The sequence below is a fragment of the Felis catus genome, chromosome A3 (assembly GCF_018350175.1).
Source record: "Felis catus isolate Fca126 chromosome A3, F.catus_Fca126_mat1.0, whole genome shotgun sequence".
Taxonomy (NCBI): Eukaryota; Metazoa; Chordata; class Mammalia; order Carnivora; family Felidae; genus Felis; species Felis catus.
The window spans coordinates 62,638,289-62,664,610 of record NC_058370.1 but is presented as its reverse complement, the minus strand read 5'-3'; the positions used below and the strand labels follow the sequence as shown (position 1 = coordinate 62,664,610).

Below are 26,322 nucleotides of genomic sequence, written 5' to 3'. Positions count from 1 at the left end.
GTTTGACAATCAAAACTTAAAAGAATCTGCCTACATTTGCTCACCCTGCCCAAAGGCAGGGCTGTGCACAGAGGATTACTCTGTCCTGATTAGAGGGTCTGCTCTCCCAGGGCCTACTGAGAGAGTTGCAGGGATGCCCCCTGGCTGGGCAGACCACCATGTGGCTAGAGAGGAGAAAGACCTTGTAACCACAGGCAAGGAGTCCATTCTCAGGACTCTGAGGCAAGGCACAACACAGTCTCTGTCCCTCCTCTTCCTCTGACAGCTTTTCAGCTGTAAACAGTATATAAAAGTATGAGTGCTTGGGTGGCTCAGACAGTTAAGTGTCCAACTTTGGCTCAGGTCGTGATTTCATGGTTCGTGAGATTGAGCCCCTCATCGGGCTGTCTGCTGTCGGGAGCCTGCTTGAGATCTTCTGACCCCCTTTCTGCCCCCCCCCCCCCGCCCCGGTTCGTTTCTCTCTCTCTCTCTCTCTCTCTCTCTCTCTCTCTCTCTCTCTCTCTCCCTCCCTCCCTCCCTCCCTCCCCCTCCCTCCCCCCAACTAACCTAAAAAAATTTAAAAAAAAGAGGACATAAGAGTCCAGTTCCATAAAAGAAACACAATATTCATCGGTGCCAGAAATAAAACAAATAATTGTTTGCAAAGACCTTAGAAAAGTCTAGCCAGTGTTTATAATCTTTTTCTTTTTCAGCTTATCCATAAATATCATATTATGTAACTCAAAATTAAAAAAGGATTATATTTGGGGCGCCTGGGTGGCTCAGTCGGTTAAGTGTCCGACTTCGGCTCAGGTCATGATCTCACGGTCCGTGAGTTTGAGCCCTGCGTCAGGCTCTGTGCTGACAGCTCAGAGCCTGCAGCCTGTTTCAGATTCTGTGTCTCCCTCTCTCTCTGACCCTCCTCCATTCATGCTCTGTGTCTCTCCGTCTCAAAAATAAATAAACGTTGGGGCTCCTGGGTGGCTCAGTCGGTTAAGCGTCCGACTTCAGCTCAGGTCAAGATCTCGCGGTCCGTGAGTTCGAGCCTCGCGTTGGGCTCTGGGCTGATGGCTTGGAGCCTGGAGCCTGCTTCCGATTCTGTGTCTCCCTCTCTCTCTGCCCCTCCCCCATTCATGCTCTGTCTCTCTCTGTCTCAAAAATAAATAAAACGTTAAAAATAAATAAATAAACGTTAAAAAAGGATTCTTTTTTCAAATGTAAACACCATTATCACATATTAAAGGGTTAATAATTCCTTAATATCAACAATTACCCAGTGTTCAAATTTCCAATTGTCTCATAAACATCATAACTGGGTGATTTCTCAACCTTTTAAAATTCAATTTCCCAGTCTGAGGAGATTCTGAGACAGCCCCTATTAATCAATCCTACCACAATAATCACTAATTTAGGCCTACTAGACCACATGAGAAAACCAAAACCCAGAGAAGTTAGGTGATTTGCCCAGGATCACACAGCTGGCTAAAGACAGAGCACCTGACCCACAGCCCACTGTTTTCCCTGATATCACATGGTCTGGCAGTGTGAACACTGAGGTAATCATTAGAAGTTTTCAAGTCAGCAAGTCTTAATCTAATAATGTGCCCTTTCTCTGTAAGAAGAGAACCACTAGAACCCTCCTAGTAATTATACACTCATTTTTCTGAGATAAAAACTAAGCTCTCAAGTTAATACTATCAGGTAGAAGTCAGATCTTGATCTTTATTCTGTGCTTCAATTTAGACATGGAAAACGATTCTCAATGAGCTCTATCTAGCCTCTTCTTACCACTAACTAGCTCCCCCAGGCTGCAGCAAGCTGAAGAGGACCACTAAGAGAGAAAGAGGTATCACATAGTGGGGATATGCATTCTAGTTGGGCATCAACATGATTATCAACAAAGGTTAAGACTGCCTGATAATAGACCCAAATGGTTTTATAGATAATTTGCATCACACTATCAAGGAACTCATAATTTCTGTGCAATATAAATGTTTTTAGAATAGGAGAAGGGTGCCTGGGTGGCTCAGCTGGTTAAGCATCTGACTTCAGCTCAAGTCATGATCTCATGGTTCGTGGGTTTGAGCCCCACATCCAGCTCTATGCAGACAGCTCAGAGCCTGGAGCCTACTTTGGATTCTGTGTCTCCTCTCTCTCTGCCGTCCCCTGCTTGTGCTCCGTCTCTCTCAAAAATAAACATTAAAAAAAATTAAAAAAAAAAAAAACAATAGGAGAAAAACATGCTTCCATCTCATTCTATAAGGATAGATTTACCCCTTCATACAACTGGACAAGGAAAGCACACACACAAAAGCAGGGATAGATGGGAAGAAAACTATAGGCCTATCTCACTAATAAACACAGAGGCCAAAATCCTAAGTAAAATAAAAGCAAATCAAAAGAGTGGACATGTTTTTCCTCTGAAACACTTGGCTTCTTTATTTTATTATTTTTTTTGTTCTCTTTTGATAGGGTCTCGTTTCCTACATGTGCACAATACAAATAAACTGGGACATATGCAAAAAAATAATGGGACGTACTGAACAAGCTACTGAATGTAGAATTTAGGTAATCTGACATTAGGAAATCTATTAAAGTAATTCATCATTTTAACTAACTCAGAGGAAATGTGTATGCTCATTCATCTCATGTGATTCCAAAATGGCAATGAACAAAATTCAAAACCCATTATTTATCAAGAAAAGGGAAAAGAGTAACAGTAGCAAATTATAAACATTCTGGACACTTCATTAACTGGAAGACCTGCATTATTAAACAATTTCATAAAGCTAGTGTGAGAACAGATGGGTCACAGGTACAAAAAAGCCCAGGTGTATGTAGTAATCGAGAATGTGAGAGCAGCAGGTTTCAAATGGATAGAGAGAAAGGATAATGGATTCTTCAATAAAGTTAGATCCTTACCTTAGCATAGAAAAATAAATTCCAAATGGACTGAAAAACTAAAGGTAAACAAACAAATGCATTATAAGAAAACACAAAAACAGAGTTTCAGTATAGGATAATGGAAAGTTCTAGACCTGAATTGTGGTGATGGTTGCACAGCAATGTAAATATACTAATGCCACTGAACAGCAAGCCTAAAGCCTAAAATAGGGCAAAATGATAAACTGTACATATATATTTACAATTAAAAAAATAAAATATAAAAAAAACACAGATTATATTCTTGCAATGGGAAGAGCTTTCTTAAGACACAAAACCTTGGAGCTATAAAGGGAAAGATTTGAAGATTTTGCTATGTAAAAAAAAAGTTTCTTAATGTTTATTTTTGAGAGAGACAGAACATGAGTCAATGGGGCAGGTTCACAGGGAGAGAGAGAGAGGGAGACAGAGGTTCTGAAGTGGGCTCTGTGCTGACAGCAGCAACACTGATGTGGGGCTTGAACTCACAAACCATGAGATCATGACCTGAGCTAAAGTCAGACGCTCAACCCACTGAGCCAAGCAGGTAGCCTCGCTATGTAAAAATTTTTAATGTATCATAAAAGATCCCAAAACAAATATCAAAAAACAAGCACTTAATACTTCAACAGAAAGAAAAAAAAAAAAAAAAGCAGTTGACTGAAGTATATACAACTTGTATAACAGACAAAGGACTGGAGTGACTAGATGGATCCAGTGTCCGACTTCAGCTCAGGTCAGGATCTTGGGGTTTGTGGGTTTGAGCCCTGTGTTGGGCTCTGCGTCTTACAGCTCAGGGCCTGGAGCCTGCTTTGGATTCTATGTCTCCCTCTCTCTCTGCCCCTCCCCTGCTCATGCTCTGTCTCTCTCTCTCTCAATAATAAATATTAAAAAAAATTTTTTTTAAATAGATAAAGGAAACATCTGAATGTATAAAGCTGCTATAAATCAAAGTAGAGACAGAACATGATGAGTGTTTCATAAAAGACATACAACCTCATCAGTAATCAGAAAAATACACATTTAAACAATTTCACTTCAGGACTTGAAGCTGTATTACAAAGCTGTAATCAAGACAGTATGGTACTGGCATAAAAACAGACACTCAGATCAATGGAACAGAACAGAGAACCCAGAAATGGACACACAAACGTATGGCCAACTAATCCTTGACAAATCAGGAAAGAATATCCAGTGGACAAAGTCTCTTCAGCAAGTGGTGCTGGGAAAACTGGACAGCAACATGCAGAAGAGTGAACCTGGACCACTTTCTTACACCATACACAAAAATAAATTCAAAATGGATGAAAGACCTAAATGTAAGACAGGAAGCCATCAAGATCCTTGAGGAGAAAACAGGCAAAAATCTCTTTGATCTTGGCCGCAGCAACTTCTTACTCAACACATCTCCAGAGGCAAAGGAAACAAAAGCAAAAATGAACTATTGGGACCTCATCAAAATAAAAAGCTTCTGCACAGCGAAGGAAATAATCAGCAAAACTAAAAGGCAACTGACATAATGGGAGAAGATATTTGCAAACAACATATCAGATAAAGAGTTAGTATCCAAAATCTACAAAGAACTTATCAAACTCAACACCCAAAAACAAATAATCCAGTGCAAAAATGGGCAAAAGAGATGAAAAGACACCTCTCCAAAGAAGACATCCAGATGGCCAACCGACACATGAAAAAATACTCAACATCACTCATCATCAGGGAAATACAAGTCAAAACCACAATGAGATACCACCTCACACCTGTCAGAATGGCTAACATTAACAACTCAGGCAACGACAGATATTGGCAAGGATGCAGAGAAAGAGGAACCCTTTTGCACTGCTGGTGGGAATGCAAACTGGTGCAGCCACTCTGGAAAACAGTATGCAGGTCCCTCAAAAAATTAAAAATAGAACTACCCTACAACCCAGCAATTGCACTACTAGGTATTTATCCAAGGGATACAGGTATGCTGTTTCGAAGGGACGTAGACACCCCAATGTTTATAGCAGCACTATCAACAAAGCCAAAGTATAGGAAGAGCCCAAATGTCCATCAATAGATGAATGGATAAAGATGTGGTGTGTGTGTATGTGTGTGCGTGTATATACATATATGTACACACATATATACGCGTATATATATACACATATACATACGTGTATATACATATACATATATATGTATACATATATACACACACATATATATACGTGTATATACACGCATACACATATGCAATGGAGTATTACTCAGCAATCAAAAATAATGAAATCTTGCCATTTCCAACTATGTGGATGGCACTAGAGGGTATCATGCTAAGGGAAATTAGAGAAAGACAAGTATCATATGACTTCACTCATATGAGGACTTTAAGACACAGAACAGATGAACACAAGGGAAGGGAAGCAAAAAATATAAAAACAGGGAGGGGGACGAAACATAAGAGACTCTTAAATATGGAGAACAAATAGAGGGTTATTGGAGGGGTTGTGGGAGGGGGGTTGGGCTAAATGAGTAAGGGGCATTAAGAAATCTGCTCCTGAAGTCGTTGTTGCACTATATGCTAACTAACTTGCATGTAAATTTTTAAAAAATAATACTAAAAGAAAAAGAAAAAAATAAAAAAAAAACCATTTCACTTCACTCATCAAATTAATAAATTAAATTGAAAATACTGATTTCCATAACTGATAAAGGTATAGGAAAATAGGTATTCTCATCGTTGTGGTTTGAACTGTAACCAGCAGAACCTCTGAAAGACAATTAGCCAGCAGCTAGCCAGGTGTCAGATGCACGATTCTCCACTATTGATCTCTAGACTGTAGAAAGCTCCCAGAGGCACACAAAACTCAGGAGTGAGCATGTTCACTGAACCATTATTTTCTGTATCAAAAACAAAATAGCCCAACTCTCTAACAGGAGGTGGTGAAATACACTTTCGTACATCCACCTAGTGAAACATGAGGTAGCAACTGACAAGAAGTAGATAAGTCTCTATGTAACCCACAGGGAAGCATGTCACAACATGTGTTGTAAACAAAGGCCAGTTACAAAATAGTCCATATTCTGTGATCCCATTTTTGTCAAAAAAGTAAAATAAGATAATATACTTTGTATAGCAAGAAAAATCTAGGAGAATGCATACCAAGCTGTTAGTGGGTTATCATCTCTGAGAGTGGTATCATGGGAAATTTTCACTTTCTAAATTACTTTTGTAATTATTTCTGTAATGTTTGAATTACTTAAAATAAGCACATTTCTGTAATTGAAAAAATAAGGAAGGAATTAAAAAAAAAAGAAATAAAAACACCTCCACTTTTCTGCCAAAAAGGCGGGGGGGGGGGAGGGGCGGTAACTATGATCCCAATGAATGCCAGGTAACAATCTCTGTGCAGTATTTTCCTCTAAAAAGGAGGAGGCAGAAGATCATCTAGAACAGTTGGAAGCTGTCAAGTGCCAATAGGGGCCCGCCCCCCACTTCCTGGGCAGGGCTGGTGTAGTGGGAATGACGGGAACAGGGCCTGGCTTTCTGTCATGGCAGCCTGCATAGCACCCTCGCTCCCACGAGGGAAGGCCAAGGCTGAAAGGGTCAGTGCACACTTGAAGGAAATCACACTCAACACTGGACTCCAGCTATTTTTTTTCTTTTGCCTCTGATCTCTGGGTAGCTCTCAGATCATGACTTAAGATTAGAAACATTTTACGTGACAAGGTTACAATAGAAATCCAATCAGCTACAAGGAACTGCTGGTGACTTGTGGGTAAGAGCTATAGAAATCTAGTGTGTCCTAAAAAGATAGAATGAATGCCAAGAGCTGGAACAGCGCAATGTTGGAAAACTGGTCAAAGAAAGGGTGTTAATCAACTAACTCGGCTCTACCACAACCTGTGAATGATGAAACCAAGAATGGGAAGAGAAAAGGAATGGAGAGGGAAAGCAAACAAAACTTACTGAGCACTGCTACACACCTTAACATAGTTCCATGTTTAATCCCAAAATAATCCAGGGGGTGCCATGGAAGAGGAGACTCAAAGAAGTCCACAACTTGCTCAATATTACAAAGCTAGAAACCCCTAGGTCTGGATTTGACCATGGTCTGCCTACAAGTCCAGTGCACTGGCAGCTACTCTGGTAAGCCAGTCAGTCGGCCCCAAACTTCCCAATACCGGAGCCTGCGTCCTCAGTCTTTCCAGGCAGACTCACCTGTGAGCTGGAGGGCAGCGCCTGGGAGTTGGGCTCCTCTGACGGGGCTGCTCCTGAGCCCATGGGGCTCAGTGTAGTGATTCGGCTGGGCTGGCCACGCAGTGTCAGAGTAATGGTGGTAGGGACCTTCAAGCCTGACAGAGATGGGGGGGGAAGGTTGGCTTTGGTCATAGCCTCCATTTTCTTCTCCTGGAGAGTTTCTTCACATCACACACCACCCCCTCGGCCTCCCACCTCAGTTTCCCCAGCTGGGTCATCTACGCTCTATCAGTCAGTCTGAAAGGCAACAGGAAACAGCTGTGTTCTGTCGACCTCTCTGGGGGCTGGCCTCACACAGCTGAATCCTTGGGGGTCAATGCCAGGACCCTGGTGAGTTGGGTTCAACAACATGGCTTGCCCATGTGAGATGGGAAGATCCTGGGGAAAGATCCCATATCTAAGAGTCCCCACGGCTGTCATGAGAGACTCACCTGATGCTTGGTTAGAGATCTGAGCCAGGCCAGGGAGGCTGCTTGCCAACTTAGCGAGGCCCCCATTGGTCAGCAGCTGGTGGATGGCTGTGGGCTTCCCACCAGGAGTGGCACCCAAGGAGGAGAGTGTGGTGGCCACAGGAATGGTACGTACAATGGTGCTGGTGCCCGTGGTGATGGCACCCAGGCTCTGCATGGGGGTGGGCAACTTCACACTGGTGGCCTGTGGGACACACAAGCCCAGGTGATCAGAAGCTATTGCCCAACAGCAATGTTCGAGTATGGAGGGCCCATAGCATTAAAGGCTACCATCCATTGAGCACCTACTACATGCAAGGTACTCTTCCAGGCATTTTCCATATACTAGCTTACTTAATCCTCAAAACAACCCTTTGAGAGAGATACTATTATCCTAATTTTACAGACAAGGAAACGAAGACACAGAGAGATCAAAAAACTTGCCCAAGATCACACAGTAAGTGATGGAGCCTTAACCTCTGGTAGTTCCCAGGGTGAAGTCAGAAGGCTGTCTTGACCCAGATTCCAGACCCAGTTTCCCTGTCAAAACCAACTAAACTGAGAATGCCTCCTCCCCACACCTGCCCAACCCAGCAGAAGGCAGATGTGCACCTGTGGGGCTGGCCCTGGGGAAGGATTTGCTGGGAGGCCAGAGGTCTTGCTGCTGATATCCTGCAAGCTGAAGCTGAGACCTTGAAGGAGGCTGCTGGCTGATGTAGCCCCTAGGAGAGGATATAACAGATGTCAATATAGGCTCAAGCCCTTATCCCAAGAACAGCCACACCCATCCATCTTCAACAACCAACTAAAATACCAAGGCTCTTTCCCTGGGACATTTCCAGGGCTCTCAGAAAGATGCCAGGAAGGACTCCCCAGGCATGCACACTGCATGCCCACATGAGGAAAGCTACTATTCTAGACATACTGCCTTGGATTTGCTCTGCATATCCCAACCTGCTCTAAACTACTTGTCCAACATCTTGGACAATTTTAGGAAAACCAGAGAGTTGGAATCCCACTTCAGAAATCTAAATTCCATCCCTTCCAGGGAAGGGGACAGCTTCTTAAGCCAAAAGAATTCCAAATACCTGATTTACACTTCACTACACACAGCCCAGTGGCCACAAAGCAAAGAGGGAGGTCCTCCTGAAGGAGGACACCTGCACAGCCTTGGCCCTGCTGGACTCAGGCAACCAGCCTTCCCATGTAGGGTGGGGTGGTGAAAGAGAGGAGGCAAGCAAGAGGCAGAAAGGTGCCTCATCTTGCTAATGCTGGTACAGCACAATCTCCAATTTTCTGCAATCAGATGTGTTTAAGAACACCACAGTGAACACAATACATACATTTCCCACCAGCTATTTCTCCTCCTTATAGTACAAAAGACACTACCTGCAGACTGGGCTCTTTACTCACTGTAGATATTAAGACCAAGAACTCTCCCACTTTAAAGCTAATTCTAACTTCACATCAAGCCTCTATGAAAGCCTGCAACCCAGAGGAGAATCCTCCAGATTCAGCTGCTTTCCCTAGGACCACCCTCCAGCAGCAGCTGAAAGGAGATTTTGCTGGGAGGCGGGAAATGCTGGGCTACCAGATACCTGGGAGGGAGCTGCCAGCAGAGGTGGCCACTAGGCGGCTCTGGAGTGTATGCAAGGCACTGGGTGCAGTGCTGCTGGAGACTGAGGAGGCTGGGCTGGCTGAGACTCCCCCTTCAGAAGCATTTGACCTGGAGACGAAGACAGGAGCTCCGTTATTCAAAGGTTGGAGGGCAGCAGACCCCAGCAACACAGGGAGGGTCGTAGGGCCCAGCAAGGCTTTCTAGACACTAGAACCTATAGTTTTCTTTGTTCCACTTTCTGAATCTGGTCTCTAATCCTTCTGAAAGTCAGGCCTAAAATAAAGATTTCAAACCTTAAAGCAAGAGCTATGGGAAGCTTTGCAAATTTTCAGTAAAAAAGAATTGAACTGATCCCCTCCCCGCCCCACGGCACTGCCCCCCACCCCCACCAAAAGGGCAAAGATCCCACTGAGAAAAAAGTCATATTCCCAAAACTGACAGAACCCAGACTATCATCTTTCCAAAGCACTAAATGGACCAGAGAAAAGGTAAAAAGAAAGGTTCAGAGCCAGAAAAACTAAGAAACAGACTCACTTGGTAGTGGTGAGAAGCCCTGTGAGCTCCTTGGGCCCTGCTGAAGCCTGCCCCAGCGTCATGGTGATGGGCTTCCCTCCCGCAACTGCAAAACAGAAACCCCAAGGCCACTGGTCAGTCCTGCTTGGCCCCTTTCAGGGTTTCACAGCCCAGGCTAAATCCAAAATACTATGAACAAAGACTGGAAGAAGAAAAATGACGAATAAGTAGAACAGTAGAATAGGGAGAGCTGGAGGTATTTTTTCTTCCATTTTCTAAACTTTTTGTAATATTTTATTATATTTTTTTCCTAAAGATTTTAAGTAATCTCTATACCTTCCACGTGGGGCTCAAACTCAGGACCCTGAGATCAAGAGTTGCATGCTCCTCTGAACCAGCCAGGTGCCAGAATATTTTATCTTTAATTGAAACTGATAGAGAACAAAATATAATGATGCTCTGGATGCTCCCCCTGATCCTCATTCTGCCTTCCTGATTATTCTAGTTCAGATCAGGTCACTGCCCACTTTTGCCCCCCATGCTACCTTGTGTCTTCTCTGCTCCAGGCACATCTTACACTGAAGTACAGGCTGAGATGTCCAGCAAGTAGCCACCAAGGCAGCAATGATGTGTGCTCTGAGAGAGCTCGGTTTTTATTCAGACAGGCGAAGAGACACTCACCTTCTGGAGCTCCTCCTTGAGAAGGAGTACAAGGCCCTCCAGCTGTGTCCCCTTGGGAGATAAGGGACACCTTAATCTTCGGTCGCTTGGAGGTCTTGCTGCCAGGAAGAGGACTGGAAGGATGGTGGCGCTTCAGTTGGACCCTAAGATCCTCTTTCTCTGCCTCCTCCGTTTGTTCTGATGAAATGGGAACTAAGAGATGGAGCTGAGGTGAGGTCTTCCACAATCCAAAAAAGCCCGAGAGACACTGACAGACAGTAGCAGCAAGAGCATGACTGTGTGTCACATACAAAGTCACACTTCAAAGGCAATTGCCAATGATTCAGTCCCACCTCACTCAGGTCCCATCTGTGGTAGACACCATCTTGTCCTCTCAGGGAATGGCTCCATGCCCAACCCTTACCCTGTTCTGGAGTAGGCTCTGAGGGAGGAAGGGAGCTCTGAGTTGGTAGAAACAAAAAGGAAACGAGAAGACACCCTGATCTTGCCTAGCGAAGGCCAACCAAAAAAGAGAGGACTCACTATAGTGGATATAAGCAGTGCTTCCTGGACTCAAACAATGTGATAATTTTCCTCTTTCAAGCCCAACCTCACATCATACAGCTGGGGGACGGTAAACATTCCACAAAGCAGCAGCAGAGAAGCGCACTACCCAGTCCTCTCAAAAAAAGAGACTTTCACAAGGCTCTCGGAGTCCTACTCTGTCCTAAGCACCCAAGGTTGAAGATTTGCTTGCCAAATGAAGGCAACAAGAAGGATTATTGCCAGGAATTAAGGGTGGCTTTGACTGGCTACTAGGCAAGGGAGCGTCTCAGCCAAGACAACTTTATAGCTCCTGCCCAAAAGTAACAGGGCAATGGTGGTCCATGTCACAACTAGTCCCCAGGTCATTTGCACTAGTACAGAGAAAGGCCAACTGTTCGCACATGAGCTTCCCCCTCCACTGAATCAAACAGACTCATCCTGCACATGGCCAAGCCTCCTGGACTCTGAAGTTATCCTTCAGGTTTCCTCAGAGATCCCCTTCTTTTTTTTAAATTTATTTTTATTTTAAGTAGGCTTCCCACCCAGCGTGGAGCCCAATGTAGGGCTTAAACTCATGACCCTGAGATCAAGACCTGAGCTGAGATCAAGAGTCACACACTTAACCAACTGAGCCACCCAGGCACCTCAGAGATCCCCTTCTTTTTAAAACCAGAAACCCACTCCAGTCCCTCTTCTTAGCATAGGTAATCAGGGGAAGGGTGGGGAGGAAAGCAGTAGCATATGAGGATGGCGGGCAGGGATGGGGCTCCTGGCCTGGGCCACAGAGAGCTACACCGGACCACAGGGCAATACCAGCTGGCAGGACCAGTTAGAGGACAAATGCAGTGACTAAAATCAGAATAGGAAGGAGAGTAAAAGGGAGAAGAGCTACAGGTTTTATGCTTATTATAAGTGGCTGATGTGCTTGTAGCAGCCAGGATGGAAGCAGGAAACCAGAGACAGGGAGAAAAACACACAAGGAAACTCAGGTTCACAGGCAATGGGCCACAGGCACACATAGGAGAAGCACAGCCAAGAACCACAAGAGACAAAAAAAAGAAAAATCATGAGAGGCCAACAGAAAGTACAGAGAAAAAGCAGACTATGGAGTAAGCAAAAGAAGTCAGCCAAGAAAAGAACTGAAGACAAAAAGGCAGAAAAAGAAAAGTAGGAAACCAGAGACAAATGAGAAACAGAATGGGGAAGGAACTGAGGGAAAAGTGGACAGAAGCAGAGAACAGAGCGTGAAAAGGTGAAAGGAAAAGCAATACTCACCAAAAAGACAGGAGGAGGTGCCGGGAGGAAGAGCTTTCCTCACCAGCATATTTTGTTTCAGAAAAGCAGCAAACTGTGCTGGAATGAATCAGAAAGAATTACAGAATCACAGCCAGCCAGAGAAAAGAGAAAAGGAGAGGGAGTAAGAAAAAGATATGAAAATGTTCTAGAAAATGGTCATCATGGGCCCCTTCCAGAATTACTGCATGGGTTCGAAACCTAACTCCCATGGTGATTCCATGGAATCACCTATAACTGAAAATAATAAATGTACCTGCTTCATTTGCCGTTGCCACGATTCAACGAGCAATAGCAAGTCAAGTGCCAAGAAGACAGCATGGCACATAGTCAGGGCTCCATAAAAGTTAGCTATAATCATTCCCTCTTGCCTCTGAGCTCTGTCAAAGTCAGGGCGCTAGGGCTGCTGCTCTGCACCATATTCTGGGTCCTGTTTCGAACCCAGGTCACCAATCACCCTTCAAGAACTCCTTAGATTCTCAACTAATTATCCCCTCCATAAGCAGAGCCAACCACTGGTTCTCTCTTCATCAAAAGCCTATGGAAACACCACCCACCCAGAACTTGGCTCTGGCCACCACTTAAGAAGATCCAGGTCAAGACCATCCCTTCACAGATCCCCTCACACACTTGTGCTCCTTGTTAGCACCACTCTTAAGGGCACCTTCTTAAGATGCCTGGGTTTAAGTCCTTTGGCTCTACTAAAAAGAAACACAGGGGAAGTGAGCAGATCAGCCTGCTGTCATCTCTACATCTCTCTACTGGACAGCCAGCTCTGGTGCTGCCACTTTCCAGGCACGTGAGACCTCAGATGATACATGCTCCTGGATACATACACACACAATGACCAAGGGGCCTTACCTCAGGGCTGCCCAACAGGATCAAAATGGGGGCATGGGGAGAGCCACTGTTTCTTTTCCACCTACCCGCAAAACTCTCCCTTTTCTGTAGCTTTAGTAGCACTCATTGTTCTCCAAACTCTGATCTCAACCATACAAACATTTCCCAGTCTACTCTAAAACCTATCTGCAGAGAGACTGATAAACTTCACTGAAAGTCTCAATATGGGAGGCTGCACCTTCAAGGTGGAAACAAAGAAAGGGCATGATGCCAGTTGAGTTGCCCTGGAATCTGATGAATAAAGCTAATCACCCTGTCCACATGATCTGAAGAGTGTCCTGATTGCAGGAGTGGCTGGGCAAGGCCTAAAACAGAAGTAGCTTCCCCAACTGGGAGTCAGAAAAAATTTTTAGGCAAATACACATGGAGTCAGCTCATAAAGCCTAACTCCCCAGAACACCAATGCAAAGCTATAATTAGTGGAACTATACAACCCCACTAATGCACAGACCTTTTGTGATGTCTTACTCTTGAAAACAATCCTCAGTATTCATTTCAACCTAATTTTGTTTGAACAGAAATGTGGGAAACGGTGCCTCTCACATGCCCCAGAAGTTACAGATGTCAATACTTTCCAAATGCCATATGATGTCACTGCAGAAGATAACCTGAGAGGCCACTGGGCCAGGAGGAGCCAATACCTTGGGCTTGTTTGTGGGTCAGCACAGCTTCTGTCCGCTGCACATGTCTCTTCAGGAGCTGAGAGCTCCCGATTTGACTGGACTTCTGGGCAGAGGTCACTGTGGTCACTTTGGTCTTGGGACTGGAAGTGGGGCTGCTGGACACACTGGAAAGATCCTGAGTAGGGTGAGAAGAGTAAGAGCTGAGCCAATGCTGTTTGGATTTAACCATTAATTATCAAGTCCCCTGGAATTCCCTGGTCAGGAATTCTCCTCATAGCAACTCTAAGGCCTATAGCACTGGCAAAGTAGACAAGCATCCCTAGGAACCAAATCCACAGTCTTCCTTCCCCAGCAAAAGCACTCCCTCCCTGCCTACATTACCTCCGAGCCTGAGGGTGAGGCAGGAAGCTTGGCAGCTGGTGAGGCAGGCCGACTGCCCCGCTCAGGGACCTCAAAGGCCAGGTCTCTGCGGGCTGCATCCCGAGGCTTCTTCTTCTTCTCAGCATCCTGATCCCGAGGCTCGGAGCCCATGTGCCCTTCGGTGCGAGTGAGCACTCCAGTCAGAAAGTCCACGATCTCATCCTAGTATGAAGAGGGGCCCAGGCCGCTGAGTCCTTCAGTCTAGGGAATAGGAACCTCCCCGACAGGGTTAACTCAATTCAATCAACCCTGCCTTTGGCGTCAGGTGTGCCTTCAGTCCTTCTCCAGGCACACAGAGCCAGGCACAAATCCAAGCCTCAGTCAAAGACCAGCAGGAGCCTATGCCCCAAGGCCTCTGTGGGGTGGTGTTCTGGGATGGTTGTGCTCCCTCACTCCTCCAATAAACTCTTTCTCCCCTGATGTTCTGTATGCATCTTAGACTGTCACTCTCATTTCCCTTTTCCTTTGTTTATGATTTAGTTCTACCAGAGGCCCCAGTGGATACTCCTTCAGAGCCAAAGAGGCTGCTGCCAACAAGATCAAGCCTAAAGGTTATAGAAAGGCAAGCCTAGCTGAGAAAAACACATAAAGCAACTGTGTACCTGAATGCATCTGTCCACCATGCTCTGAGTCAGTCCCTCTGATTTCTTCTTGGTTTTGCTTATTCTAAGAGACAGAGACAGAGAGGAGAAAATGGCATCACATGGAAGCGAGAAAGGGTTTCTCTTCTGTGTTGGTTATTTTCTAGGCTCAGGAAGGAGGACTACGTTAGCCCTCACGCAGTTATCACAACCTCTCTGAACCTGTTTCCATGTCTGCAAAACGGGGAATCATAACACCTCACTCATGGAATAGTGAGGATTACAAAAATAACACATATAAAAAAACAAATAACATATGGAAATTGCCTAGGACTGTATACTCCAGAAGTCCTATACCTTTGGCTTCACAGATAAACTCTATCTGACTTCTAAGACCTTATCTAGAAGTCTTCCAACGGAGGCCCAAACCCTGAGATCACTGGTTGCTGTTGAAATGAGATTAGTAGAAGAGGAAAGGTGGTCACAGGTTAGTTCTAAAGGGATAAGAGAAAATGGCCACAGATGGCTGCATTCTCCTCTTTGAAAGCTAGTCTGAAAAGCCCTGGCTTCTGACTGGGGGCCTCAGCAAAGAGAAAAACAGAGCCCCCAATGACAGGGTAGAGAACAACATTCTGAGTCTCCAAATTCTGAGACCCTAATTTACTGGCTGTTGGCCTCTAACCTAGGGTAGCACCCTCATCTTACAGATAAGGATCGCTGAGTCCCAAAAGTTAAGCAGTTTACCCAAGCTTCTTAGCCAAGCAGCCAAAACTAAATTAAGGTCTCCCAATCCTCAGGCTGATGCTCATGGCATCATGCAAATATGTCTCACAAGCAGCCTCCAGACACAACTCCATGAAGGTATCTCCACCTCTCATGTTCCCTCCCTGCCACTCAACACACACAATATACCTTTCTACAGATAAGAACGTCTGAATGATCAACAAAGACAATCAATTTACATGAAAACACTACCTTGAGAACCAAAGCATTTGCTTCTAGGCCCAAAAGAAGCTGCCAAATGACAAAGACCAGGACTTCTCCAAAACATCTCTAGGTAAGAAACTGACAAGACAGATGGGGGCAGATACTTGCTTTAAGCTACTAGCTAAAAAACACAAATGAAATTAATCTCGGGGCGCCTGGGTAGCTCAGTCAGTTAAGCATCTGACTTTGGCTCAGGTCATGATCTCGTGGTGAGTTCGAGCCCTATGCTGGCCTCTATGCTAACAGCTCAGAGCCTAGAGCCTATTTTGTATTCTGTGTCTCCCTCTCTCTCTGCCCATCCCCCAACTCATGTGGTCCCTCTCTCTCAAAATTATAAACATTAAAGAAAGTTTTTAAGAAATTAAATCTCTAAAATTGAGCATATAAAAAAAGGAAGCCCAATAAATGACACAATCTCTTTTTCAGTACATTTCATGAAAACACAATTAAAGTCCCTACAGGCAGCCAGTCTTGTAAGGGACCAGTGGCCATCTCAATGACCAAAGGTGCCCCTTCCAAACTCTGGCTGTTTTTACTCCAAAATACATAAAAGGATGCTTAATACAAATAAAATCTAAGTTCACATACATCCTTAGTAAGGAAAGAAAATATAAAAAATGCCTACCCCAGTGAAAGCACAGTGACCAAGATTGCCTTCACAAGGTCTCAAAGTATATCTCCTTCCCATAGGGTAACTACTAATCACAAAGGGAAATATAGTAACTTTACAGTGGAGAAACCTGGAAGATACCACCTTAACCACACAATCAAGGTTAACACCATCTATGATAAGACACATCAACTTCATGTATCCCCAGAGAAGATGTGCTGAGGGCTTATCACCTCTCGCATTCCTACCAAAAATGCATATGCTCTACCTAATCACAAAAATGTTAAAAACCTACATTGAGGGGCAGCCTACAAAATAACTGGCCACAAGTCTTTAAGATGTCAAGGTCATGAAAGACTAAGGAATAGTATCAAATTCATGGAGACTGAGGAAACAAGGCAACTAAAAACAACATGTGATCCTGGACTGGATACCGCACAGAAAAAGGACATCAGTGAAACAATGGACAATATCAACACCTACAGATTATAGTGTCATACAATGTTAATTTTCTCATTTTGATAATTATACTTTGGATATGTAAGACATCAACATGTGAAAATCTGAGTTAAGGGTATGTAAGAATTTTTTGTACTATTTTTGCAACTCTTTATAAATCTGAATTAGTTCATGTAAAATAGTTCCCATTTTCACGGAAGCAGATTTAGTCTATAGTTACATCATCACTTCACAGGCATCTCTCCAACACTGTAACATGGCTCTCTCACAGCTCTGGGAGAACCTACGCACCTGAGATTATCGTCAGCTCCCCCAACTACCACCAAGCTGTTCTCAGCTCGAATCTTCTCCCGGAAATCCTCCATGGCTTCAGGATGACACTGCAAGGAATTCTGCCCAATGACAAAGAGGACTGGAGTCTTCATATCCAAAAGGGGATCATCCACATCCTAAAACATGTATAAATTTTACTATCAGCCAATTAATATTCACTGTGCACTGACCTGGCAAGTCCACTGAGGGGAGTCAGCCTGGCAACTACAGTCACTAACCAGTTTGGGTGAGGTATGCACCCCCTTACCCTTACCAGCCAATGACCCAGCAATCAGCTACACCCCATGCTTACCCCTCTGGGACCATCCACAGTAAGTAAAGGAAACCCAAGGCAGACAACTGCAGTGACGTACTCCATCACTGACACCTGGAAATAATACAAAAGTTTGTCTCAAGGTCAACTTCACTGTAGCTACATCCAGAGCTACCACCCAGAGTCCGGAGGTGGTCCAGACCTACCAGCTATTCCCATCTCCTCCCCACCAGTCCTAATCCTCAAGGGTACCAGCCATAGTGGCAGCAGTAAGAGCACAGGGCACAAGATACACTGTACCACCTGGAGAACTGAAGCCCTGAGAGGATCCCAGTAGAGGGCTGAACCACAGGATGGGAAGTTCAGTGCTTCCAATCCTACCAATTCTCTATACTAATGTCTTGTTCACTTTTTCCTCCACTAATAGCAAATGCAATCAGGAGAACACAAATATTGCTCTTCTTCCTTACATGAAGAAAATCTCTCCTTTTTGAATTTAATAGTTAGCTCCCAGGCACTTGCAGTCGCTGACTAAATTCTGCCATTCCCAGGACCAGGGAGTTTAGGGAGATAGCCCTCTTCTTCTGGTGGCCCTGGATGTCATACTTAACCAGACGACATGAAGCAGCACAGACTTCGCTTATTTGATCCACTTGAAAACTGGGGCTTTGGACAGGTCAGGGACACTTACACAAGCTAATGTACATAAAATAATAAAGAAAAGGTTCCCTGATGTCTTAGAAAGGCATAGAATATGAACACAACATCAAATTCCAAAGCTATTAAAATTTATGCCTGTTACAATTATCATTTTTTTGGTGGTTTTTTTTTGTTTTTTTTTTTTAGGTGAGAGAATAGTATTTACATTTGGGGGTGGGGGAAGAATATTTTTTTCAGAAATACATGCTGAAATATATATAAATGAAATGACATTTGGGATTTTCTTCAAAATAATCGGAGGAAAGAGAAAGTGGGCAGGAGTAAGATGAAAGGAGCCTGATCGTAAGTTAATCACTGGTAACGCTGGGTGAGGGGCTCACAGGGTTTATTATAGGACTATTCTCCTTTTAAGTTTCTGCTTAAAATTTTCACAATAAAGTTAAAAAATCGTCTTCTACACTTTAAAATGCATTTATGTAGGCAGATCATCTAGCACAGTGCCTGGAACATAAAAAAGAACTCAGTGGTAGCAATCAGCAGTACTAGTATCTACCATAGGACAACTTCCAAATGAGATGGGAATTACTTACGTGACAGGCCACCAATGCTCCTGTATTCCAGCCAATCAAGATAATGGGTTTGTGGGGGAAATGGCTGTGAATCTTTGCAGGAAGAGAAAGCAGACAGTAAGACAGGAGGCTATAGCTGGGTGCAGAACAACCCCAGAATGCTGGGTGTGCCCCAGTGAACTGAGGGCATTCTCACCTCCAGCACTTTGCTTCTCACTGCCCCAATCATATGCTCAAGACACTGCAGAACTCCTACTCCACTACCATTGTTCAGCAGATGGGTGGCTACGGGGATGACCTAAAGGAAAGAAAGTGGCAGCCATGCCAGCAGAAGTTAGTTTCAAATCTTCTCTCAATTCTGCCTAACCTACCCTAAATCTCTTCAACCTTGGATAAGCACCATTCAAATTAAAAACCAAAAGAGAGTGGAGGGGATGCTCAACATTTAAGTCCATCCATTTTGATCCCCTCCTGCATTCTGTCTGCTTAGTCCTCCAAGCCTCTATGTCCACCCAGGAGACAGTTCCGCTTGTTCCCACACATACCTTGCCTAAGCAGGATAGCTGAGATTGCCAGAAGCGGTGGCGGCGTGAGGTGGGGAACACGGAGCTAGAAGGCCCAGAGGACGCAATGAGAATGAGAGGAGAGCCAGGGAGTTTGCTCTAAGAAGAAAGAACCCCAACAGAGAACCAGTGAGGAAGAGGTGCTGCTCCACAAAATCCCAAGTATCCCAATACCTTTCTATCCCAACCAATGCTAATTTCCTTATGAAACTATGCTAAGCAGTATATACAACCAGTTATTAATGGGAAAAGTTAAACAAGTCATTTATTACCCTCTTGCTAAGATTCTGAGACTGGATTCTAAAAACTTCATGGGCCAAAGTTAAGTTTTGAGCTGCTCTAACTTACTGGTTTGTTATGAGAAAGCACCCCCACAGCAGGATCCCAGGGCCTCTTCAACAGGAGGGACAAGGCCTCAGCTCCTGCAGCCCCAGTCTTCGTGTTAGATGACACAAGCATCCGGTCAATCAAAGTAGGGATCTAAAAGCAAAAGCAAAGATGCTTCCAGTGTGAAGCAAGAGACCTGTCCACCAACAGTAATAGGGTGGGAGGACAGAACCCCATTATGAGCCACAGACAGACTTCAACTAAGCCTCTCAAACTTTACTCAGGGGCAAAAGTACAAATAAGTGGATAGTTGAAAAGTATGTCTCCCATCACTGAAGGTAAATGGATACAATCCTCTGGAAAGGACCCCAGTGATATGCATCAAGAGACTTAAATTCATTCCTATCCCTTTCCCAAAGGATTCTACTTCTGAGAACCTTTCCCAACAAAATATATCAAAACCACAAACACACACATATAGGGTTCGCGGGGGGGGGGGGGGGGGGGGGGATGCAAAAGATAAATTCTCTCTCAATAATAATCAAAAAGATGAAACAACCTAAATATATCTATAAGCGTGGTTAAGCAAATTATCCATATAACTAGATATTAAGGGTTAATTTAAGATATTTAAAAGAATTTGTAGTAACACAGGAACACAACTTTACTAAAATATTAAAAATAAAATAAAGAAAAAGTGCTGTTAGAAAATATGACAAAATATTAATAGTGATATTTATGGAGTTATGGACAGCTCTTCCCTTTTTAGATTGCTGTATTTTCTAAATTTCTTCAATGAACATATTGATTTTATAAATTTTTTTTTTTTAAATCTGCATTTTCATCTAGAATACTGCCTTCAAACTTTGGCATATTAAGGAAATCTGTTATTGTGTTCAAAATAATATAACTTATGTATTGTGTATATTGTGATTTATACTCTATCCTATTTTTCACTATTCACCAGAAATGTGACCTCACAGATGTGTAAAAATATAAGTTTCAGACATTCTAATGCTTACACTGAGAAGAAATATCTCTGGGAATTTCACATTACCCACAAAAGGTCAAAGTGACCTAGGGAAAAGGAAAAATTTTTTAATGTTAAAGGTAGTCTTTAGAAAAACAAAAAGGTTTTGAGAAACTGGACAATGAAAAGTACAATGGTGATGTGGGTTATAAAAGGTCAATCCACAGCTAACACCATACCCAATAGTGAAAAGCTAAGAGATTTCTTCTAAGATCAGGAACAAGATAAGAATGCCCACTCTTACTACTTTTATTCAACGCAGTATTACTATTAGTCCTAGCTAGAGCAATTAGACAAGAAAAATAAAAGGCATCCAAATTAGAAACGAAGAAGTAAAACTGTCACTATTTGTAGATGACATATTATATACAGAAAACCCTAACGACTCCACCAAAAAGCTGTTAGAACTAATAAACAAATTCATGGCACAAAAACAGACACTCAGATCAATGGAACAGAACAGAGAACCCAGAAATGGACACACAAACGTATGGTCAACTAATCTTTGACAAAGCAGGAAAGAATATCCAATGGAATAAAGCAGCAAGTGCTTCTGGGAAAACTGGACAGCGACATGCAGAAGAATGAACCTGGACCACTTTCTCAACCATACACAAAAATAAATTCAAAATGGATGAAAGACCTAAACGTAAGGCAGGAAGCCATCAGAATCCTCAAGGAGAAAGCAAGCAAAAACCTCTTTGACCTTCTTACTTCAACACATCTCCAGAGGCAAAGGAAACAAAAGCAAAAATGAACTATTGGGACCTCATCAAAATAAAAAGCTTCTGCACAGTGAAGGAAACAATCAGCAAAACTAAAAGGCAACTGACAGAATGGGAGAAGATATTTGCAAACAACATCTCAGATAAAGGGCTAGTATCCAAAATCTATAAAGAACTTATCAAATTCAACACCCAAAAAACAATCGAGTGAAGAAATGGGCAAAAGACATGAATAGACTTCTCCAAAGAAGATATCTAGATGGCCAACCGACACATGAAAAAACATTCAACATCACTCATCATCAGGGAAATACAAATCAAAACCACAACGAGATACCACTTCACACCTGTCAGAATGGCTAACATTAACAACTCAGGCAACAACAGATGTTGGCAAGGATGTGGAGTGAGAGGATCTCTTTTGCACTGCTGGTGGGAATGCAAACTGGTGCTGCCACCCTGGGAAACAGTCTGGAGGCTCCTGAAAGAATTAAAAATAGAACTACCCTATGACCCAGCAATTGCACTACTAGGTATTTATCCAAGGGATACAGGTATGCTGTTTCAAAGGGACGTAGACACCCCAATGTTTATAGCAGCACTATCAACAAAGCCAAAGTATGGAAAGAGCCCAAATGTCCATCAATAGATGAATGGATAAAGAAGATGTGTGTGTGTGTGTGTGTGTATACACACACACACATATACATACATATAGTGGAGTATTACTCAGCAATCAAAAAGAATAAAATCTTGCCATTTGCAAGTCAGTTAAGTGTCATCCACTATGTGGATGGAACTAAAGGGTATCACGCTAAGGGAAATCAGAGAAAGACAAATGTCATATGACTTCATTCATATGAGGACTTTAAGACACAGAACAGATGAACACAAGGGAAGGGAAGCAAAAATAATATAAAAACAAGGAGAGGGATGAGACATAAGAGACTCTTAAGTATGGAGAACAAACAGAGGGTTACTGGAGGGATTGTGGGAGGGAGGATGGGCTAAATGGGTAAGGGGCATTAAGGAATCTACCTCTGAAATCATTGTTGCACTATATGCTAACTTGGATGTACATTTTAAAAATTTAATTTAATTAAAAAAAAGAACTAATAAACAAATTCAGTAAAGTTTCAGGATACAAAATCGATACACAAACATCTATCACATTTCTATACACTAATAACTAACTAGCAGAAAGAGAAATTTAAAAGACAATCCTGCTTACAACTGTATCAAAAAGAATAAAATACCTAGGAATAAATTTAACCAGGGAAGTGAAAGACATGTGCACTGAAAAATATAAGACGTTAATGAAAGAAACTGAAAAAGACACAAACAGATATTTTTGCTCACAGATTGGAAGAATGTTGTTAAAATATCCAAAATACCCAAAGCAATCTGCAGATTCAACGCAATACCTATTAAATTCCAACAGGACTTTTCACAGAAATAGCACAACCCTAAAATTTGTATGGAACCACAAAAAAAAAAAAAACCCACCAAATATCCAAAGCAATCATGAGAAAGAACAAAAGCTAGACACATCATGCTCCCTGATTTCAAACTATATTATCAGGCAATGGCAATCAAAACAGTATGATTGAGGCATAAAAACAGACACATGGGTCAATGAAACAGAATAGACAACCCAGAAATAAACCTATGCTTATATAATCAATTACTCTATGACAAAGGCAAGAATACAATGGGGCAAATACAGTCTCTTCAACAAATTATGTTGAGAAAACCAGCTACATGCAAAAGAATGAAACTGGACCACTTTCTTATACCATACACAAAAATAAATTTAAAATGGATTAAAGATCTAAATGTGAGATCTGAAACCACAAAACTCCTAGAAGAAATCACAGGGGTGCCTGAGTGGCTCAGTCAGTTAAGTGTCTGACTTCAGCTCAGGTCATGACCTCACAGTTCGTGGGTTCGAGCCCAGCATCGGGCTCTGTGCTGACAGCTCAGAGCCTGGAGCCTGCTTCAGATTCTGTGTCTCCCTCTCTCTTTGCCCCTCCCCTATTCTCTCTCTCTCAAAAACAAACAAACATTACAGGAAGGAAGGAAGGAAGGAAGGAAGGAAGGAAGGAAGGAAAGAAGGAAGGAAGGAAGGAAGAAACTATAGGCAGTAATCTCTTGGACACTGACCTTAACAACATAATTATGGATATGTTCCCTCAGGCAAGAAAAACAAAAGCAAAAATAAACTATTGGGATTACACCAAAATAAAAAGGTTTTGCACAGCAAAAGAAACCATCAACAAAATGAAAAGGCAACCTCCTAAATGGGAGAAGATATTTGCAAATGATAGATCTGATAAGGAGTTAGTATCCAAAATATATAAAGAACTTATACAACTCAACACCAAAAAATAAATAACCCAATTAAAAAATGGGCAGAGGACCTGAATACTTTACCAAAGAAGGCATGCACATGGCCAATAAACACATGAAAAGATGCTCAACATCACTAACCACGAAGGAAATGCAAATTAAAACCACAAGGACTCACCACCTTATACCAGTCAGAATGGCTAATATCAAAATGACAAAAAATAACAAGTGTTGGCAAGGATGTGGTGATAAGGGAACCCTTGTGTGCACTATTGGTGGGAATGTAAATTGGTGCAACCACTGGGGAAAACAATATGGAGGTTCCTCAAAAAATTAAAAATAGAATTACCATATGAACCAGAAATTCACTGCTGGGTATTTATCCAAAGAAAATGAAAACACTGGAGTGCCTGGTTAGCTCAATCAGTTAAGAGTCCAACTCTTGATTTCAGTTCAGGTCATGATCTCATAGTCGTGGGATCAAGCCCCATGTTGGGCTCGGCACTGAGCATGGAGCCTACTTGGGATTCCCCCCCCCCCCCCCCCCACTCTCCTGCCTCTCCCCTGCTTGCACACACTCTCTCTCAAAACAAATAAACATTAAAAAAAAAAAAAAGAAAAAGAAAACACTAATTTGAAAAGATATAATAAGCACCCCTATGTTCACTACAGCATTATTTGTAATAACTAAGGTATGCAAGCAACCAAGTACCCACCAACAGATGAATGGATAAAGATGATGTGGTATATATATAATGGAATATACTCAGCCATGAAAAAGAATGAGATTCTGCCATCTGTGACAACATGGATGGACCTGGAGGATATTATGCTAAGTGAAGTAAGTCAGAGAAAGACAAACACCAAGTGATTCCACTTATATGTGGAATCTAAAAAACAAATGTGGGGCGCCTGGGTGGCGTAGTCGGTTAAGCGTCCGACTTCAGCCAGGTCACGATCTCGCGGTCCGTGAGTTCGAGCCCCGCGTCGGGCTCTGGGCTGATGGCTCAGAGCCTGGAGCCTGTTTCCGATTCTGTGTCTCCCTCTCTCTCTGCTCCTCCCCCGTTCATGCTCTGTCTCGCTCTGTCCCAAAAATAAATAAACGTTGAAAAAAAAAATTTAAAAAACAAATGAACAAGCTACAAAACAGACTCATAAATACAGAGAACTGGTGGTTGCCAGAGGAAAGACAGTTGGGGGACAGGCGAAATAGGTGAAGGGGATTAAGAGATACAACTTCCAATTATAAAATAAATTAAGTCACAGAGACGAAAAGTACAGCATAGGAAATATAGTCAATAACACTATAATAACATTCTATGGTGACAGATGGTGACTACACTTACTGTGGGGAACACTTGAGTAATGTACAGAATTGTCAAGAAACTATGCTGCACACCTGAAACTATATCCCAATTATGCTTCAATAATAAAAATAAAAAATAAATTTTAAAAAATTTTAGACAGAACCTGATAGTCTAAGAAGAATCTGAGAATAGAGGAACCACTGCTGAGAGCACAGCCTAGAATGGACAGTGCTCTGGAAAACTCCCCACTCTGCAATCCTGTACTCCAAACAGCTAAGTCGGCTTCTTGCCTCCTTCTCAACATGCCTCCCTGTTAAGTCCTTTGTCTCCTCTGTGGTAATTCTTTTCTCATCTGACCTCAGAGGTGACTCAAACCACCAGCTGCAGACAGGACTAGAGAGGCTAAAGTACATTTTGGTTTTCAAGCCCTACGCTCCATCCTGGAGACAGCAGGACTGAAGACATTTACACCAGACAAAACGTGAAATGATAACACGTCTCCTATTTAGCTGCAGTCATGTCCTCCAGGCTGACCAGGCAGTGACCTTGCCCAACCCCACTTCCTGAACCCACAGCAGAGACTGCTACCCCAGGACAGGACAGATGCCAATCACAGCCTTACCTTCCCTTTCAGTGTCTGCAAAGCATCCAGGTAGGCAGCCAGCATGGGCAGACTCAAGGTCTCCACCAGGGTGGTATGCAGCCACTGGATCAGCTTGGTGTCCCAGCTCACGCTTGCGAGAGCCTGCCGCACTCTCCTCGCACACTTGTCCACAGCAACACGGCGTAGTACTGGCTCATTGCAAGCCTGGATGATGTAAGTGAAGTGATAACACGTGAAGGGCCACCTTATTAACAACTGGAGTAGGTAGGGGGATCGTCAAGGTAGTCAGCCAGTAAGGCTGAACAAGGCAGAGCCCTTCTAGAGTCTTACCCCTTCATTGGCCAAGCGGGCAAGCCGGTCAGACTGCAGGGCTTTGAGGATCTTGTTAAAGAGCTTGTTCTGGGCCATTGTCCAACCAGTCCTATAAGAGAAACTCTGAGGAATTAAAGTCAAACTCCGGAGACACTCCTCATGCAAGTACACTGTACAAAGATTACGCCACTTTTTTTTTTTTTTTTTTTTTTTGTCTCCACTGTGAAACAATATAACTCAAAGCAGTTTTAATCTAAGACCACTGAGCTAAAGCACAAGACCTAGATTCTGGTCCCAATCCTGCCCATAAGTCACCTTAGTTTACATTTATATTAATATATATACTACAAGTCAAAACCAGTTATGAGTGAAATTTTTTCAGGGCTAGCAAAGCTAATTATCTAGAGGCTAAAATAATCCACTAATAAAAGCATGGCACCATTGCACAAATATATTTGAATTTCAAGAGTTTCAAGAGTTTAAT

General features: G+C 43.0%; 1 protein-coding gene across 13 annotated transcripts in view; it reads right to left on the bottom strand.

Annotated features, from left to right (window-relative positions):
• Nucleotides 1-26,322, bottom strand: part of KANSL3 (KAT8 regulatory NSL complex subunit 3) — a 43,566-nt gene that overhangs the window by 3,191 nt on the left and 14,053 nt on the right. For 10 of the 13 annotated variants that reach the window (XM_023251629.2, XM_023251630.2, XM_019827098.3 and 7 more), the window contains 18 exons: nucleotides 25,857-25,947; nucleotides 25,545-25,730; nucleotides 19,533-19,664; nucleotides 19,167-19,283; nucleotides 18,818-18,919; nucleotides 18,643-18,714; nucleotides 17,432-17,506; nucleotides 17,098-17,255; nucleotides 14,772-14,835; nucleotides 14,131-14,331; nucleotides 13,768-13,924; nucleotides 12,209-12,286; nucleotides 10,409-10,600; nucleotides 9,749-9,833; nucleotides 9,195-9,322; nucleotides 8,209-8,318; nucleotides 7,579-7,801; nucleotides 7,109-7,242 (listed from right to left, as the gene is read on the bottom strand). In XM_023251629.2, the coding sequence (XP_023107397.2) occupies nucleotides 7,109-7,242; nucleotides 7,579-7,801; nucleotides 8,209-8,318; nucleotides 9,195-9,322; nucleotides 9,749-9,833; nucleotides 10,409-10,600; nucleotides 12,209-12,286; nucleotides 13,768-13,924; nucleotides 14,131-14,331; nucleotides 14,772-14,835; nucleotides 17,098-17,255; nucleotides 17,432-17,506; nucleotides 18,643-18,714; nucleotides 18,818-18,919; nucleotides 19,167-19,283; nucleotides 19,533-19,664; nucleotides 25,545-25,730; nucleotides 25,857-25,947 (2,305 nt within the window). The remainder of the gene's footprint in view (nucleotides 1-7,108; nucleotides 7,243-7,578; nucleotides 7,802-8,208; nucleotides 8,319-9,194; nucleotides 9,323-9,748; nucleotides 9,834-10,408; nucleotides 10,601-12,208; nucleotides 12,287-13,767; nucleotides 13,925-14,130; nucleotides 14,332-14,771; nucleotides 14,836-17,097; nucleotides 17,256-17,431; nucleotides 17,507-18,642; nucleotides 18,715-18,817; nucleotides 18,920-19,166; nucleotides 19,284-19,532; nucleotides 19,665-25,544; nucleotides 25,731-25,856; nucleotides 25,948-26,322) is intronic. The other 3 variants (XM_023251631.2, XM_023251632.2, XR_006595509.1) reach the window with 2 other exon arrangements.